This window comes from Scyliorhinus canicula, chromosome 3, assembly GCF_902713615.1.
Source record: "Scyliorhinus canicula chromosome 3, sScyCan1.1, whole genome shotgun sequence".
Taxonomy (NCBI): Eukaryota; Metazoa; Chordata; class Chondrichthyes; order Carcharhiniformes; family Scyliorhinidae; genus Scyliorhinus; species Scyliorhinus canicula.
The window spans coordinates 95,892,951-95,912,578 of record NC_052148.1 but is presented as its reverse complement, the minus strand read 5'-3'; the positions used below and the strand labels follow the sequence as shown (position 1 = coordinate 95,912,578).

The 19,628-nt window shown below is 47.4% G+C and overlaps 1 protein-coding gene and 1 long non-coding RNA gene across 6 annotated transcripts in view; one reads left to right on the top strand and one right to left on the bottom strand.

Annotated features, from left to right (window-relative positions):
• Positions 1-19,628, bottom strand: part of LOC119962822 — a 271,981-nt gene that overhangs the window by 9,728 nt on the left and 242,625 nt on the right. Inside the window, exon 1 of one of the 4 annotated variants that reach the window (XR_005459977.1) lies at positions 18,007-18,197. The exons of the other annotated variants lie outside the window; for them this stretch is intronic. This is a non-coding gene — a long non-coding RNA (uncharacterized LOC119962822). Of the gene's footprint in view, positions 1-18,006; positions 18,198-19,628 lie in introns of those variants that run through there. 4 annotated transcript variants of the gene reach the window in all.
• ankrd55 (ankyrin repeat domain 55) overlaps positions 18,151-19,628 on the top strand; it is a 172,571-nt gene continuing 171,093 nt past the window's right edge. The window contains exon 1 of one of the 2 annotated variants that reach the window (XM_038790948.1): positions 18,151-18,337. In XM_038790948.1, the coding sequence (XP_038646876.1) occupies positions 18,298-18,337 (40 nt within the window). In that variant the 5' untranslated portion in view covers positions 18,151-18,297. The remainder of the gene's footprint in view (positions 18,338-19,628) is intronic. The other variant, XM_038790949.1, reaches the window with a different exon arrangement.

Genomic DNA, 19,628 nt, shown 5'->3' with positions numbered 1-19,628 from the left:
AGCGCCTCCTCCCTCACTGCGCCAAATTTCACCACTTACAAAATTCCTGGATTTAAACACTCAGATTTGCAGCACTCAGTCTCCTGCCACCTTCATTCAGATTACATGTGTCAATAAAACTGTGAACTCAGAACACCTTGCTGAAATAATTGTAGCTTTTGAAATTCAAAATGTTCATAATTACAATAAAAGCCTTTACAAAGACGTCAGCAAGGGGCTGCACAGTGGTGCAGTAGTTAGCACTGCTGCCTCACAGCCTTGAGGACCCGGCTTCGATCCTGGCCCCGGGGCACTGTCCATGTGGAATTTTCACATTCTTCCTGTGTCTGTATGGGTCTCACCCCACAGGTGGATTGCCCCTTAATTGGGAAAAAAAGATTTGGACACTTAAAAAGAAAAAATGTCAGCAAAGAACTCTATTGAAACTGCATGACCAGATGGTTCTTTTTCCTAAACTGCAATAGGTGGCTTTTCAAGCAAAGCAGTCCAGGATAGGGTATTTTTATAACACCTGCAGCCTATTTTCTTTTAAAATTTAAAGATCGAACATTTAAAAATCTTCCGAGGTCATCACAGTTACACAGGTCCTAACTGCCCTTCAAGAGTATTTATATCCACTCAATAAATTCATGACTGCAGGATAAGGCCCTTGCAACATTCAAAATAGGGTTAGTTTGAACTCAGCACGAAGCTCAAATGGTCCTACTGAGTTCCAGATTCCCTTCTTGTGTGAACCCTACCAGCAATAATTGTGTCTGTCAGAAATGAGAGTGGTATCTCCATATCCAAGATCTTCCCATAATTTTTAAAGGTTCATGGAATCTTCCCAGCTGCAAGAAATTTCAGCCTATAGTGCTAAAGAGAAAATCTTGCAACCTCTACCCATTACTCCCGACCTCATTTTGAGACTGTAACAGATGGGTGGCACGGTAGCACAGTGGTTCACAGCGCCAAGGTCCCAGATTCGACCCCCGGCTTGGGTCACTGTCTGTGCAAAGTATGCTCGTTCTCCCTGTCTGCATGAGTTTCCTCTGGGTGTTCCGGTTTCTTCCCACAAATCCCAAAAGACGTGCTGTTAGGTAATTTGGACATTCCGAATTCTCCCTCTGTGTACCCGAACAGGCGCCGGAATGTGGCGACTCAGGGCTTTTCACTGTAACTTCATTGCAGTGTTAATGTAAGCCTATTTGTAACAATGATAAAGATTATTATTATATCATATTCTAAAATGAAATCTATAATGGTCAGAATTCTCTGGCCGTTCACTGGTGATGGGATTCTCTGGTGGCTACAATGGGAATTTCCATTGACAGGGGTGGGAGCAGTAAACGGTGCTGCTGAGAAACATGTGGCTGGGAATTGTCTGACCCTCTGCGCCAAAATCGCGCTTGGTGCGGTGGCGGAGAATTATCCAAAATAGGTTCCCACACCAGCAGGTGATTCTCCGGGGACCGGAGAATTGCCGCCAGTCGTACACACGTGATCAACGCGTTGCCGGTCGGGTGCCGTCGAAAGCGGCCCCCGCAGCGATTCTCCACGCTCAATGGGCCGAGTGCCCGTCGAGTCCCGCCAGCGTGGTTCACATGTGGTCCCACCCGGCGGGACCTCGGAGTTCTGGCTGCGGGGGCCGTCCTGGTGGGAGGGGGGCGGGGAATCCGACCCCGGGGGGGGCTAGGCCCACGATCAGTGGCTACTGATCGGCAGGCGCACTCATTCCGGGGGTGGCCTATGTTCCTCCGCGCCAGGCCCCTGTAGGGCTCTGCCATGGGACTGTTTAGCACAGGGCTAAATCACTGGCTTTGAAAGCAGACCAAGGCAGGCCAGCAGTACGGTTCAATTCCCGTAACAGCCTCCCCGAACAGGCGCCGGAATGTGGCGACTAGGGGCTTTTCACAGTAACTTCATTTGAAGCCTACTCGTGACAATAAGCGATTTTCATTTTTCATTTTCATGCTGTGCGGGGCCGGCGCGAAGACACCCAGCGTGCGCATGCGCGGCTGCGCGGGTGTAACTGCAGGGCCCCGCCGGCAGCCGGAGTTGCAGGATGCACGCCGTGGCCCTGCTAGCCCCCTTGAAGACAGAGAATTACCCCGGACTTTCTGGGAAAAAGTCCGGAGTGATTCACCCCCCCCCCCCCCCCCCCCCCCCCGTTTTCCGGCTGGTGTGGGGACTTAGTCCCCAGAAGGGAGACTCCAAGCCAATGTCTTTGTTCTCTGTAGAATATGGAACTTGTATATTCTTTTTTCGAATACTCCAATGGACACTACATGCATAATGTTGAGCAGCATTTTATCCATATGTGAAGACCAATCCTTAAAATTATGTTCAGCTTGCCTCATTATTTTGCAATGATGGTACCAGTGGCGCAATGGATAACATGCCTGACTACGGATCAGAGGACTCTAGGTTCGACTCCTGGCTGGCTCGAGAGTTTTTATGGGTGGCACTGTAGCACAGTGGTTAGCACTGTTGCTTCATAGCACCAGGGTCCTGGGTTCGATTCCCGGCTTGGGTCACTGTCTGTGCGGGCTTTGCGCCTTCTCCCCATGTCTGCATGGGTTTCCTCCGGGTGCCCCGGTTTCCTCCCACAAGTCCCAAAAGACGTGCTTGTTAGGTAAATTGGCCATTGTGAATTCTCCCTCTGTGACCCCAACGTGCGCTGGAGTTGGCGACTCAGGGATTTTCGCAGTAACTTCATTGCAATATTAATGTGAGCCGATTTGTGACAATAATAAAGATTATTATTATTAATTATTTTCTTCTGACTTCCGGTGGTGGCCATGAGGGAGCAGGTTGCACATTTGGTGGCTCCCGCTCGTGACGGACGTTTTGGACCTTTATCCCCTGACTTTTTTCAGAATTTTATTGAGGGGCCGGTGGTGGATGAAACTGTGAGGAGGAATCCCACCCAGTGTATGGAGAGACGATACAGAAGTGGGCGTAAAGGAAGGAAGAACCGAATCGAGCAGACATGTGCAGTTTCTGCAGCAAAGGAAAGCACGGCGGATCTGCAGAGCACTGGCTCGGAGGCCCAGCAGATACTGGACCAGCTGGTGGAGTTTATTCGGGAGGGCTTTGCCAAGATAAAAAAAGAATGCCTGGACCCGATCAAGGAGTTGATCACTCAGGTGGAGCAGAGACTAGAAGCCCAAGATCAGGCGGTCCAGAAGGTGGAGGAAATGGTGGCTGGGCATGAGGAACACCTAACTACGCTAGAGGCGCAGGTGGGACTGATGAAAGAGCAACAGAAAAGGCTGCAAGACAAGGTGGAGGACCTAGAGAATAGGTCCCGCCGGCCGAAGTTGAGGATCGTTGGCCTCCCGGAGGAATGTGAGGGAATGGACGCAAGGGCTTATGTGGCGAATATGCTCGAGAAGTTAATGGGTGAGGGGTCATTTTCTAGCACCTGGAAGTGGACAGAGCGCACAAAACGCTTGCGAGGTTGCCACGGGCGAATGAACCACTGACGGCGATGGTGGTACGAATGCGCAGATTCCTGGATAAGGAGCAGATTTTATGTTGGGCCAAGCAGACACTTAGCTTTAAGTGGGAGAATAACATTCTGCGCATTTACCAAGATCTGGATGCAGACCTGGCCAAGAGAAGAGCGGGTTTCAACCGAGTGAAATCGACCCTTTTCAAGAGGAAAGTGAAGTTTGGTCTATTTTATCCAGCTCATTTATGGGTCACCTATGAAGAGCGGCAATTTTACTTTGAGTCGCCGGATGAAGCAATGGACTTTGTGAAAAGCAAAGGTCTAGATAGAGACTGCGGTGACTGATCTTTGCTGTCGGGATTCTGCTAAAACTGTTCTTGCTTTTGCACTACATCAGAAATGCCTTTTGTAACTTTTTTTCAGAGCTGTTGCTAAGTTTTGTGAGTTAACTTAATACTGGTGGGGAAGGGTGGGGGAATCTTTGATGTTTTTTCTTTGGATGTGTTTGGGTGGAAACACGCCTTTCGAATAGGTATGTGCGAGCAGGGGGAGCAGGAGGGAACAATAGGAGATAAGATGTATAGCGCCATGGGGGAGTCACCAAGCCAGCTGGGCGGGTTAGCTCACGGAAGCGAAGTGGGGGGTGAGCGGATGTTTTGTTTGTTGAAGGGGGTTGCATTTAATGTGCTGTTAATGGGGGGGGGGGGGTGAGAAGTCTCCCGACCAGGCTGACCACGTAGAATGTCAGAGTCTAAATGGGCTGGTCAAGAGGGCTCACATGTTCACTCATCTGAGGGGATTGAAGGCGGATGTGGTAATGCTACAGGAGACACACCTGAGGGTAATTGATCAGACCAGACTGAGAAAGGGATGGGTCGGGCAGGTATTTTACTCAGGGCTGGACTCTAAGACTAGAGGGGTCGTGATCCTGATTAATAAGTGGGTGTCATTTGGGGCGGGGAGAATAGTTGCGGATATGGGGGGTAGATATATCATGGTTAGCGGGAAGCTGGAAGGGTTGCGGGGGTGTTTGTGAATGTCTTCACACCAAACTGGGATGATGTGGAGTTTGCAAGACGGATGTTAGGGAAGATCCCAGATCTGGATTCACACAAGCTGATCATGGGGGGGGGGGACTTCAATATTGTCATTGACCCCAGGCTGGACCGGTCGAGTTCAAGGACAGGCAGGGTGCCGGCAATAGCGAAGGAACTAAAGGGGTTCATGCAGCAGATGGGTGGGGGACGGCCAAGAGCGAAGGAGTTCTCCTTCTTCTCACATGTACATAAAGTATACGCCCAGATCAACTTTTTTATTTTGAACGGCTTTACTGGCGGGGGTAGTTGACACCAAGTATTCAGCGATTGCTGTGTCGGACCATGCCCCACATTGGATGGACAGACAGGTGAACAAGGAGGGTGGTCAGCGCCCGCAATGGTGATTGGATGTGGGACTGTTAGCGGACGAGGGGGTGTGCGGGCGGGTGAGGGAATCCATCCAACTACTTGGAGATTAACGATACGGGAGAGGTCTCAGCAGCAATGGTTTGGGACGCACTGAAGGCAGTGGTCAGAGGGGAGCTGCTTTCAGGCCCATAGGGAGAAGGAAGAGAGGGCAGAGGGCATTGTCGGGAAAATACTTCAGGTAGACAGGAGGTATGTTGAGGCCCAGGAGGTAGGATTACTGAAGAAACAACGGAGGCTACAGGTGGAATTTGGCTTGGTGTCTACAGGGAAGGTGGTGGGCCAGCGAACCATGTCCACATGTTTTGGGCATGTTCAAAGCTTAGGGGATTCTGGCAGGGGTTTGCAGATGTCATGTCCACTGTGTTAGAAACAAGGGTGGCACCGAGTCCAGAAGTGGCGATTTTTGGAATGTCGGAGGACCCAGAAGTCCAGGGGGCCAGAGAGGCCGTCGTCTTGGCCTTTGCCTCCCTTGTAGCCCGGAGACAGATACTGTTAGCATGGAGGGACTCGAAGCCCCCAAAATCAGAGACCTGGGTCATTGACATGGCTGGCTTTCTCAATCTTGAGAAAATCAAGTTCGCCTAAGAGGGTCAATGCTAGGGTTCGTCCGGAGGTGGCAGCTGTTTGTCGACTTCCTCAGAGAAAATCAACTGTCAGTAGTCTAGATTACTGTTTTAGGAAGGTGGGGCCTGTGAGGGGGGTAGAGAATCGTTGCACTATGTTTATAGTTGTTTTGTATGTGGTTTACTGTTACTGTAATAAAATTACAAATGCCTTAATAAAATATTTTACAAAAAAATTTATTATTTTCTTCTGATTCAGTAAAACAGCATCTCTCTGCATCCTGTGTTTCTGTTACCTTCATGATTTGAAAATCTCAGATGATGCTTAAGCTTTTATTTATGGTGAAAACAGATTCAGCTCCTTTAGCCTCTTTTCATGCCTAAGTTACTTGGAACACAGCACATTACTTTGTTTCTCCTCTATAAAATCGTTCTGCTATATCCAGGTTATTTCTAATGATCAAAACTGGAGTCATTATTTACTTGTGGACCACACATAGCTGAATTGTTGGCATCAGTTCCTTTGATTTACTGACATATGCCAATATTCCTTGCCTTGTAATGAAATGAAATGAAATGAAAATCGCTTATTGTCACGAGTAGGCTCCAAATGAAGTTACTGTGAAAAGCCCCTAGTCGCCACATTCCGGCGCCTGTCCGGGGAGGCTGGTACAGGAATTGAACCGTGCTGCTGGCCTGCCTTGGCCTGCTTTCAAAGCCACCTATTTAGCCCTGTGCTAAACCAGCCCCTATGACTGCCATATAGTGTGACAATGAGAACCCTGGGTGAAACTTCAATCAGCCATAACATTTTATAGATACAGCATAATTGCCATCAACCTCAACAGCATCAGAGGCAATTCCACTTCAGCTCCTTTATAAAGTATCACAGTAAAAGATGCAAAAGAATGGGAGCTTAAAGGATAAACATCTTATAAGAATCTTTTTGTTTCCTTTAAAGTGAAAAATCATTTTTCTTTTCTGATGTTACCTCTGAAAACCAGCCATTTACATGTAACTTTCAGCTGCAATTGGAAGTTCAGTTGCAAGTTATTGCTGACAGCACCTTGTCTACACTTATACTGCAAGTAGATGATCTATTGTTCCACACTAAGTAAGTGCCGCCTTCACATCCACCTACAGTTCCTTCTGATACTAGCACCAATTTACTGCTTCAACAGTCACGCTCACCGATAAAAATGTTACTGATCAAAGAAAAGTGTTCCCTCCACTTTTTAACCTAAGTACATCTGAGTATTGCAGCTCCCACTAATACACCTACTGCTGATATCACTGACATTTTCCCAGCATATCATCTGCCGTTTTGCCTGACTGACTCAACTTCACGAGAAACAAAATACAGGAGCTATTATTTTGACTTTTGAAGCAGACATAATAGAAAGTTTAAAAAAATGTAAAAGCATAATTTACTCTGAGGCCACTTGGAATATGTGAAGATAGAGTGGCTATGCAAATGTTGACGGACATGCCTCATCTTGCACCCTCAGCAACACAAGGTATATAGCATACTAATTGATTTCCCTTCACCTACTACAGGCTTAATGTAACCATCATTGTCAATATCAAGCTAAATCTGGACATTAACAACTATCACTCCATAGACTGACTGACCAATTTCCAATGCTTTCATTATAGACACTACATGCATAATGTTGAGCAACACTTCATTCATAAATGAAGACCACTCCTTAAAATTATGTCAAGCTTGCCTCCTTATTTTGCAATCACAATACCTAATTTATTTTCTTCTGATTCATTAAAACAACATATCTCTGCATCCAGTCTTTCTGTTACCTTCTTGATTTTAAAATCCCAGATGATGCTTAAGTTTTGATTTATGGTGAAAACTAAAACGTGCCAAAGAAGGTAGTACATGCGTTCCCCAACTGGAAACCATAGTTTAACCGGGAGATTCGCTCCCTACTGAAGTCCAGTCTGTGGCGTTCAAGTCAGGCAACCCTGACCTATATAACAAATCCAGGTATGACCTCCGCAAAGCCATCAGAGATGCCAAGAGATAATAACGGACTAAGCTAGAATCACAGACTAATGGCACGGACTCTCGTCGGTTGTGGCAAGGCTTAAACAACATAACGGGCTATAAAACAAATCCGAGTAGAATCTCCATCAACAGTGCACCCCTCCCCGATGAACTCAATGCATTCTATGCTTGTTTCGAGCAGGAAACCAATAAACTGTTGTCAACTGCCACAGCAGCATTGGGCGCAACCATACCTACCATTACTAGCATCCAAAGTCAGAACGGCCTTCATAGAATCATAGAATTTACAGTGCAGAAGTAGGCCATTCGGCATAGCGAGTCTGCACCGCTCCTGGAAAGGGCACCCTACATCAGCCCATGCCTCTACCCTATCCCCGTAACCCAGTATCCACCTAACCTTTTTGGACACTAAGGGCAATTTATCATGGCCAATCCACCTAATCTGCCTTCTTGAAAGTAAACCCTCAGAAAGCAATGGGTGGTGTATTCAGATCTTATGCGGACCAATTGGCAAGTGTGTTCGCGGACAACTTCAACCCCTCCCTACTCTGTTCCGAGGTTACCACCTACTTCAAGAAGATCACCATCATACCAGTACCAAAGAAGAACCAGGCAATGTGCCTCAACATCTATCATTATGAAGTGCTTCGAGAGGTTGGTCATGAGAAACATCAACGCCATACTCCCAGAATGCCCTCATCCAATGAAATTCGTATACCGCCGCAACCGGTCCACAGCAGACGCTATTGCCCTGGCCCTACACTCATCCCTGGAGCATCTCAACAACAAGGATGCCTTCCTCAGATTCTTATTCATTGACTACAGCTCCTCCTTCAACTCCAGAATAAGAGCCAAGCTCTTATCAAAGCTCCAAAACTTAGGACTTGGCTCTTCCCTCAGCAACTGGATCTTTGACTTCCTGATCCATAGACCACAATCAGTAAGGATAAACAACAATACCTCCTCCACAACAGTCCTCAGTACCGGGGCCGTGCAAGGTTGCGTACTTAGCCCCCTACTATACTCCCTATACACGCACGATGTGCAGCAAAATTCGGCTCCAACTCCACCTACAGGTGTGCTGATGACACGACCGTAGTAGGTCGGATTTCGAACAATGATGAGTCAGAGTACAGGAGGAAGAAATGTGTATGTACTGTGGAATGGTGACCCAGAAATTCCCGTGGTGGGAGGGGGGCAGAAATTGCACTTGGAGGGCAAGGGGGCCAGCCAGCAGACCTCACTATTGGGCTGCCTGTTCAAAATGGCCGCCCGATAGTGGGATTTGCAATGGAAACCAGAGTGATCCCTGCCTTGCATAGATTTTCATGGCAAGGCACAGTGAACTGCCTCTGGGCACTTCGCACAGCGCGAGCGCAAACCAGAGGCGGTTCAGCTGTGGAAGGAGAACGTAGCCCGGGATTCTCTGATTTCCGATGCCGAAATCTAGTTCGGCGATTGGCTGGAGAATCCGTTTCTACGGCAAAATCGGGGGCAGCGCTGTATTTCTGATGCTCTGCCCCCTCAAAAACAGGGTAATCGCCGCACGCCTCCGGGACGGCCTCAGGATGTTACCTGAGGCCCTGCCCCGATACTCCACTCCCAATAGGCCGACTTCCCGACAGCGCAGTCGCGTGTGCTCTCAGTTTTCGGGGACATCGCGTGGCGGCTGCACACTGTGTCCAGTGCCGCCACAGTCAGGGGGGAGCCTTTCCGTTGGCCTAGGGGGCTTCGGGCTTCGGCGGGAGCTGGGGGGACTGGTGAGGTGGTCCGGGGGTGGCGAGGTGGGTTACAGGGGGGCACTATCTGACAGGCCCCGTCGCCATGTTGCAGCCACGGACCCGGCAATTCTCCATCCGTATCTGCAGGTAAAGCCGGGGGCTTTACGTGGCGCAGCTACTAGCCCCCCCACCGGATGGTGACTTTTTCATTCTAGAACTAGAACTTCCTCCAGACATAGCCTCAAAATCAGAAAATCCAGCCCACAGTCTCCCAAAAAAAGCATCCTGCCCTAGATTCAGTGTGGTGTTGGCCAGAGACATATTAAGTCCTAGAGATGGAGATATCTCCATGCCGGTACCCATTACTGTATATAATTTAAAATAGTTAATAAAAGCTTTCAGTCCACATACAGAAGACTATAAAGACTTCTTTTGCAGATACGTTCTGCTATAAACAGCATTACAACATCCCCCAGGAATCAATCATATCATTATACCTGAATTTGGGTGCAGGCTGTCCAATTGTGAAGTTTCATATCTGATTATGAGGCATTCAATTATGTTTCATCCATTTTCAAAACTTTCTCAAATGTTATTTCATTTACGATAGAGATGTTGGGTCCTCTATAGTGCAGTATTTGTGACTGTGGTTATTTTACAATAATTTCCAAAAACCAGGATGCCGCCTATGAACTGGCAAAGGGCAACTTCAGGGTTTTAGATATTTAGACATTTAGAGATCCCCATTTTAGAGACCATGGATTTTAGAAGCTCTGGAATGCTGAAACCTGCAATTTCCCAGCCCTTCAGATCCTGCATCTCCAGTCCCCTCTATGGGAACTTCACTGAGCCAGAGCCTTTTCCAGCAGCAGTAGAGATGTCATGAAGCTGGGATGGGTTGGACTGGGGAGTGCAGGACAATTAAAGTGTAGGATTATCGAGGGAAATTCCCAATCATTTCTGAGGGTGGGGTTTCTCGTTCTGGAGACTATGTGAGGCGACAGGCAGGACACTGGGCATGATTCCCACTGGAAAATTCCACCTGAAGTCTTAGCTGGAGCATTGTATATAATTTTGGGCACTATGGGCGGGATTCTCAGTCAGCCGATGCCAAAATCGGGAGACGCATTTGGGCGGAGAATTGGCTGTGAAACCAAAATCATGGCGGGCACCGATGCTCTGGTGCCTCAACAGCAGCAACAATGTATTCTACACTTCACATACAGTAAACGCCATTCGTATATTATTAGCGGGCCTGACCTGGAATTATCCAGAGACCCTGTGACTCTCTGCCTCCATGAGGCGGGGATGGGAGGGTGCTGAATATCAGTGGCAAGTTTCACTTGTGGTTTCAAAAGTCGTGAAACAGGCGCCATAGCTGATGAGGGAGCGAGAGGAGGTAAGACATGCACAGGTGCAACCGTGAACTGCTGGACCTGCCGCTGGCAGGATTGGTAAGGGGGGAATCTGCCAGGACCAGTGGGACAGCAGGGCATGATGGGGATGGGGGTGACCATGTGCTGGGCTGTGGGGTCAATGTGACCCCATACGGGACCCCGGTGTCCAGGCACGGACTGCCATTGCCGTGACCTGGAAGGCAGCCAGCTTGCTGCGCACCCCACTGACCGGCCTCCGTGACCTGTGGTTGTGCGGTTTCACCAACCATATGGGTGCACCCCTCTGAAGCCCCCCACATTCCACCCTCCACCCCACTAACTCCCACCCCAAAACCGGTGGCTATAACGCGGCCCACCCAAGTGCAGCGCCCACAGGAGCTCCTACAAGAGGGTGCAGGGTCTGCAGTGCAGACCAAGGTCAACATGTAGCCTGGTGGACCTGGTCAGGCACGGATGTACGCACCATGCTAATATGTCTGACTGTCACCCCCTACTGATAATGTACTTCGGAATTCAATCAGGAATGGTGGCCTTCATCTTAGTTGCTGCAGCCCTGGGGGATGCACTGACGCTGTCTGAGCTGGAGCTACTAAGGGAGAACCCTGTAGCAGCGGAGCGTGTCCCAGAGGAACAGGAGGCAGCTGTGTGACCATCAACTGCGTGTCTGCACCTGATACCCGGGCACTGTGCACGCCGCCTTCAACCTGGCACACTCGGCGGTTCCTGGCCTCTTCAAGGCATGTCCCTGGGTGGGGGGGCTGGATCCTGGGGAACAGGGTGTATCCGCTGCGGTCGTGGCTGATGACACCAATCCAGAGGCCACATGCCAATGTGGAGACCCGCAACAACAATGCCCATGCAGTGACACCAGGGCATGATTGAGTGTTGATTCGGCATCCTGAAGGTGTGGTTCAGATGCCTGCACCGCTCTGGAGACGCCCTCCAGTATAGCGCTGGGAGAGTCGCCACATCATGGTGGCTTCCACAACATTGTGCAGTGGAGAGATGCCGGGCCGGAGGAGGATAGAACGGCAGGCCTCATCCAACGAGGAGGGTGCGGGGAAGCCGAGTATGGACAGGACATGGGGTCTGAGCAGGCACGGGAGGCTGCACAAGGTATGCTCCAGGGCCAACGCGCACGGGACGCTCTAATCGCCTCCAGGTTCACTAACTAGGGGTCGGGGGGACTAGCCAGGGGCATGGACACGACATCTGACTTCCACACACCCCCATCCACCCCTTCGCTTGCAGCCTGCTCCGTGATACCTAACTGCCGCACTAAGGGGTGCGGGCCCTGAGTTGGCAGTAACAGCAGGTATGATCCATGGAATGGAGGATGAGCTCTGGTGCTCCACATCATTTGACAACGTCTGACACTTGCCCAGGGTAGCATTTCCTATCATTCACTTGGGTGAACATGCATGCGAGCTGGCCATTCCATAATATGGTCCCATCAAATTCCGTGGGTGGCGGAGGTGGGATGGGAAGAGAGGGTGGGGGGGGGGGAGGACACCGGAGCAGTAAGCGTTGGCTGAACCACAGTCTCAAGCTCACCCCCAACATCCACCCATTGAACTTGTTGTGGCACTGGGTGGCAGTCCTCATAGCGACACTATGCGGATTTACAGCCGCTGCCAAGGCCTCCCAGGCGGCACTTGCAGCCCTGTGGCTGACTCTCCAACCCCCTCGAGGGAACAATATATCCCGCCTGGATCGCACTGCATCCAACAGTCTGGCCAGGTCGGCATCTGTGGGGCAGCACGGTAACACAGTAGTTAGCACATTTGCTTCACAGCTCCAGGGTCCCAGGTTCGATTCCCGGCTTGGGTCATTATCTGTGCGGGTCTGCACATTCTTCCCGTTTCTGCATGGGTTTCCTCCGGGTGCTCCGGTTTCCTCCCACAGCCCAAAGATGTGCAAGTTAGGTGTATTGGCCATGATAAATTGCCCCTTTGTGTCCAAATAGGTAAGGTGGGGTTACTGGGTGGCGGGGATAGGGTGGCGGCGTGGGCTTAAATGGGGTGCTCTGTCCAAAAGCCGGTGCAGACTTGATGGGCCGAATGGCCTCCTTCTGCAATGTAAATTCTATGATTTTATGATCTCTGAATCATGGGGCCGGTGAGCGCGGCACCATGGCTGAGTACAGTCTGGGGTTTGCTCTGCAGGATTTAGAGCTGCTCCTCCTCCTTAGCAGGAAGCTGCTGAGTGGGACCAGGCAAATCAGTTGGCGGGACAGTCTTTTCTGGCCCACGGAGTATCATTAAGTGCCCTAATTAACATTAGATACCGGTGAAGGCCTCACTGGGTGGGCCGGCCATTGGGAAACAACCGGCTGTTCCTGTTCACTATCACAGTTAGAAACATTTCCACTAGATAGCGCCCTGTGTGCTCTAAACGTAATCTTTTACTGCACAAGCATTAAACAGAGTACGTTCTACTAACTTAACACTTGCTAAATACTTAAAGTCTGAATGGACTACTTCCATTTCAATTCTTACTTTTACCCAAGAGTTCACTAAACTTTAATTATTATTATTATTATTTTCCCGAGCCATTGGGCTGGATTCTCCGCCCAAAGAGGCCCAGGTTTACAAAACTCGTTCCTGAAGATGTGCCCGGAGGATAGCAGGAAAGTTAAGATATTTAGATGTCACCTCTGGTTCGTGGGTGTGCTATCACTGTAAATAAATTGTACTTATTGAAACTCATTGGATGGGTATGTGAATGTTCTGGTCAATTGAACGTGTTTTGATTTTGTACTTTGGAAACCTCAGCCTTTCCCTCACTCAGTCAAATTTTGTCCAATTTTAAGATTATTGTTTTTGTTGTTGTAATTATGATTAATGTTAAACTCAGTGCACCTAGTCTCCAGACCCTTGTGTGTTGTCAGGGAGATGTACTTAAATCTTTATTAACAGTGTATGCTGGGAAAGGTTTGAACCCTTATTCCACAATGGACAGCAATGGTCGAGGACAACTCGTCAGTAATGATACTCTAGCACAAGCATTGTCAAACTCGGGGTCACGACCTGGGGGTGGGTCGCGGGCAGGTGTCGGGAGGGTCGCGGAGTCGTCTGTCGCGGTGCTCCCAATCGGGCAAATCTGCGCGCAACAGCCGCAGTAGCCAGCTTTTAATAATGCCGGCTGTGAGCGGCCTTCAAAATGGCCAGGAACAGATTTTAAAAATTTGATCATCGGTGCGCAGGCACACATTCGCAGTGCAGCCGCATTTTTTTATATGGTCGCAGCCTTTTTTCTTTCCAAGTTCGGGGGGGCCAAAGGGACCCAAAACCATTTTCTCCATTTTTGTCACCAACAAGGTAAGAGAAAATGGTGGGTCGCGCAGATCAGCCGGCGTGGGTAGCGAAGGTTGGCCGGCGTGGGTCGCGAAGGTCGGCCGGCGTGGGTCTCGAAGGTTGGCTGGTTGGTAAAAATGAGTCCCCGCAAAAAAAGTTTAAAAAACACTGCTCTAGCATCATTGGGTTCGCATCTCATTAGCGGTATTATTTGTATCATTAGTTGAGGTCGAAAGTACTAAGCCTTGTCTTACATTGCTGTTGTTCGTCAGCGGACAGGGTGAGTGAATTAGCAGGTAACAACTAGGATAAAATCCTAGAAAGTCATAAGGTCAGAACATCCTAGTATGAGTGCAGGAACCGTCCTCAGCGATGGTTTGGCTACTCCCTGAGATGACAGGGAATGGCATGGAGGGCTAGAGGGGATGTTTCAAGATGACCTAACTTAACTTTACTTCTCTTGGAATCTGACACAGACATGTTTCCCACACCACCCCTCCTGCATGGCATCAGCACACACATACTGTCTCTCAGTAACTTCCTGGGCTTCCTGCATCGTCTCATCTTTATCTCCTGATATGCTCTCATCCTTCTCTGGTTCACTCTCCCTTTGCATGGACAAATTGTGAAGCGCACAGCAAACTGCAGTCAAGCTGTTTCTACACCCAAGGTATTCTGACTTTCTGGGCTGGATTCTCAGTTTTGCGGCAACTGAAAGGTGACTCACGATCGGGTGGAGAATCTAGCAGGGATGTGTCATCACTCCCACCCTTTTCTCCACCTTCATTCTTCATCCTTCACATTGTCAAGAACAAGCTTCCCAGTGGAGTGGACATCGTCTGCAGGACGGACAGAGAGCCTTTCAACCTCAACCAGTTGAAATTCAAGAAGAAGATGACACAGACATCACTCGTGGAACTTCAATATGCAAAGACATCACTATCTCCACTCCCTCAGAAGAGAATTGCCGAGTCATGCTTGAAACTTTCATGGAAGCAATGCAAAGAATTGCTCTCAGCCTCAACCAAGCCGCCCGAAGGAAAGATCTCGGCTCTCTCTCCCTCAGGATCAATGAAGAAACCTTCCCAAATGTGGAACATTTCCCAGAACTGGGGATCCACCTTTCCTCTAAGGCTGACATCGATGTAGAGATCCAACATTGCCTCCTTCGTACAACTAAGGATGAGAATCATGGATTTTTTGCAAAATGTTCTATTGAAGGCATTTTAAATATATATATATTCACAAAAATACAAAAGCCAACCAAGCAAAATGTACTAAAACCCCTCCCTCCCTGCTTCCCCCACAACCACAACCCCCACTCACTTCACTGCCACCGCAGTACCCACTCCCCCCCCTTTTCCAATCTATCTCCCCCCACCAAACAAAAAGTAAACTGCCCCTCCTCCGCTGACAAATCAAAATTCAATAAAGAAGTCGATAAGTAACTTCCACCTCAAGGTGAACCTCTCTTCCACCCTTCGACTGGCGAATTTAATGTTTTCCAAATGCAGAAACTCTGCCAAATTACTCACCCACGCTTTAGGCAGCACCAAGTCCCGCCAACCCAACAGAATCTGTCTCTGGACTATCAGGGCGACAAAGGCCAAGACATCAGCCGCATTCCCCACCTGAACTCTCTGATCCTCCGACACTCCAAATATCGCCATTCTGGACTCAGAGCTACCTCTACCACCAAAATCCTTGACATGACGACCGAAAATCCCCTCCAAAACTCACTCAACCTTGGACATGCCCAAAACATTTGAACATGATTCCCCCCCCCCCCCCCACACTCCCCCCCCGCACACTGCCCACACCTATCCTCCACCGCCGAAACGAACTGACTCATCCTATATATATATATTTTTTTTTTTTAATTTTGATTACCCAATTATCTTTTCCAATTAAGGGGCAATTTAGCGTGGCCAATCCACCTACTCTGCACATTTTTGGGTTGTGGGGGTGAAACCCACGCAGACACGGGGAGAATGTGCAAACTCCACACGGACAGTGACCCAGAGCCGGGATCGAACCTGGGACCTCAGCGCCGTGAGGCAGCTGTGCTAACCACTAGGCCACCGTGCTGCCATCCTATATATATATATTTAAAATGCATCACCTTAAATTGGATAAGACTTAACCTAGCACATGACAAGGACGCATTCACCCACCGTAAAGCTTCCCTTGCTCAGGCCCAATGCCCCCCCTCCCCAACTCCTCCTCATGAGAATCTTTGATGACCGTGACATCCATGCTGACACCAAGATCCTCATGTACAAGGCAGTTGTCCTCCCAAATTTTCTAAACGGCTCAGAAAATTGGAATATGTACAGACGCCACCACAAGACTCTGGAGAGGTACCATCAGCTCTCTTTGAGGCAGATTCTCCACATTAACTGGGATGACTAGCACACTAACATCAGAGCCCTGGGCAGCCCTGGGCATTGGGGGGCAGCACAGTAGCACAAGTGGATAGCACTGTGGCTTCACAGCGCCAGGGTCCCAGGTTCGATTCCCCGCTGGGTCACTCTCTGTGTGGAGTTTGCATGTTCTCCCCGTGTCTGCGTGGGTTTCCTCTGGGAGGTACGGTTTCCTCCCACAGTCCAAATACGTGTAGGTTAGGTGGATTGGCCATGATAAATTGCCCTTAGTGACCAAAAAAAAGGTTAGGAGGGGTTATTGGGTTACGGGGATAGGATGGAAGTGAGGGCTTAAATGGGTCGGTGCAGACTCGATGGGCCGAATGGCCTCCTTCTGCACTGTATGTTCCATGTTCCTGGAAGGAGCCATGTGCTTAGGATGTCAGAGTCCCGATTGCCAAAGCGAATATACTTGCCCAGCAAAAGGAAGGCTTCCAAATAAGAGGAGAACAAAGGAAGCACTTCAAAAGATACCTTGAAGGCTCATCTCAATAAATGAAATATAAACATCAATACCTGGGAGATCCTTATTCAGAAGAGAACTACCCGGAGGAACCTCCTGATTGAAGGGACACAATCTTTTGAGGACACCCGATGGCAAGACGAAGCCCAGAAAAGGAGATTGAGAAATGAATACCAGTGATCTAGAATCCAAAGACCGATCCCACCTCCCAGAAATACCTGCCAAGTGTGCAGTCAAAGATGCTGCTCTAGGATCAGGCTCATCAACCATGCAAGAACCCACAGAACCAATGACCAGCAACACGGAGTTTCTTAAGTGGACAATCATACTCATTAGCGAGTGATTGCTGAAGAAGAAGAAGGAACTTTTGAAAAGATCATGGTGGTGAAGAGAGAAATACAACTTGTGGGCACAATTTCACTGTAAATTTGTGATGGTTTTGACATTCTTTATGACAGAAGATGTTCATCAAAAATCAGAAATTCTGCAACAATACAATTATATTAAATATTTTCTTTACATTTCTAATCAGACTATCACCATCTGTATCTGCGGCTTATGGACTTTGCCAGAGGTTTGAGAATCTATAATATAAATTATAGGATGTGGAACATTGTGTTGCATTTTAACAAGTTTTTGTTTGTTTATTCTGTGAATGTTGATAACTAAATGTAATTAGTCATGTTTACATTTCTCCTTTATGATACTAGTTAATGGAAATTTACAGAGAGTAATTTACCAAACTGTTATAGGTCGATATCCTGAAAGCAGTACAGATGTCTCTGTATTACACAGGGTTCCAATACAGCGACAAAGCAACATTTCTCAATCCTTGCAAGATTACAGGCCATTTTTAGCATTTTATTTATCACGCCACTTATTCCTCAAACAGATGAGAGCAGCACTCTTGTCTAAATAATCAAAAATCAGATCAATACTAGTTTTTTAATACCAGCTTTTAAAGAAACATATAAACAAAATACGTATAAAATAAATATCCTTCCTGGCACTTCAACTCATATATATTCTGTGTACCCAAAGTGCATTGCCAGTTTGCACATGCTCAGTTTGGATGTGAAAACCCTTGTTCACAATAAGATGCTTCTGATTTTTTTTAAGGAAATATTGCTGGTGCTGCTTTCATCTGCACCTTTTTCAAGTAGCAGGTTACTGGTAAATGTTCCTTAGTCTATTGAACTGATTGTTGAGCAATCTTACCAGCATCACTGGAAAGAGCACCTGGATATACCTCAGACCAGATACTATGTAAGCTCAGCTGTTCCCATCAGATACAGTTCTCCAGCAGCAGCCTGTAGAAAACAACTTGTTTCAGTGATTGGTGTAGACCAGCACTGTTATTCTCCTCGATAACCTGTGGCCGTAAAGTGATTTATACTCCAACATTTTGTTTGACGACAGCTGTTACTCTATTCGCTGCAATCTCTGATTCTCTGCTCGAAGCATTGGGGATCACATTTTCTCGCTCCAATTTTAAATAATGAGATAGAAATGGATTTTAGTTCTTCACCTGTTTTCGATCAACACAAAGGTATGGTTATTTTTGATCTGAATTAAAATAATAATGATGTGCAATCTTGTTCAGATTTCTATTGAGATGTACAGGATTCAAAGCCATCTGTGCTTTTCAAATAAAAGTAGATGAACTGGCAAGCTGGATCTTTAAAAATATTACGCACATTGTTATTTCTTACTTCATCTCTGATGAGTCGCTGAAATAGAAATACCAGTTTTTGTACAATTTGTATTTGTTTTTAATATGTTAAAATTCCGAGATTCAAATTCTAAGAATAACCTAGACACTATACGGTATACAAAAAGCTTGTCGTCAAGCAAGGGCAATTTTAACTGCAATGGGACCACTGATTACATTACTAATGTAATCTCATACTACTGTATGGAAGTCTACATTTCAGACTCACAACTTTGTCATGCATTTTCCGACAAATATATCCAGATTTAATGAACTTTTGCAAAACCAGACTTATTAGTAACCTGGGGCACAGGATGGTGAAATCGCAATTTATGCTGTTTATTAGTTATGTTATTCTGCATTATCTCTTACAAATGGAAAATGCATTTCTCTATTTTTATCAATGTTAATTTTGAGAAGATACCAACAGAAAAGTGAGCAATTAGCAGTTCTATGCTCGTTGGTGGCAAATATATTTGGACTGACACCAAGATGAAAAAATTTGCAGCATTTTCATTTTTTTCCAAGAATATTATAAATTCATATGTTTTATAGCTTTGCATATTTTTTTATTATTTTGTACATCGCATTTACAAAAATGTTAATAATGCATACTGATATGCTCTTCAGGGTAAGGGCTATGATGAAAGGGTTATTAGTATTAGAAAACGTACATTTTCTAATTCAGTGTTTCAGTATAGAATTGACCATTTCCAAGACAGTTTTGTGCTACGAGCCAAAGATGTATCATGTACAATCCTTGAATTTATATAATAAAAGTAAGCAACCAGCATCTAATTCACTGTACCAACCATCCCTCAAGTTAACATTTAGGCTTTTGATTCCAAGTAATATTTAAAGCATGGTTTCACACACAGTTTCACATATTGGCCTGGATTCTCCCTTCTGAAGCCTAAGTGCTCCCGTCAGCAGAGAATTCCTACTGGGTCTTTTGGTACAAGGAGCGGGACCCAGTTTGTGAGTCTCTCTCCTTATCCATGCTAATTTGGGAGAGCTCACTGGATTCGATTGGAATCCCGGTATCGGGCCGCCATTTTGAGCGGGCGGCCTGATACTGTGGTCTGGCAGTAGGTCCCTTTCCCCACAATTCAAATCCTGCCCTTCCCCA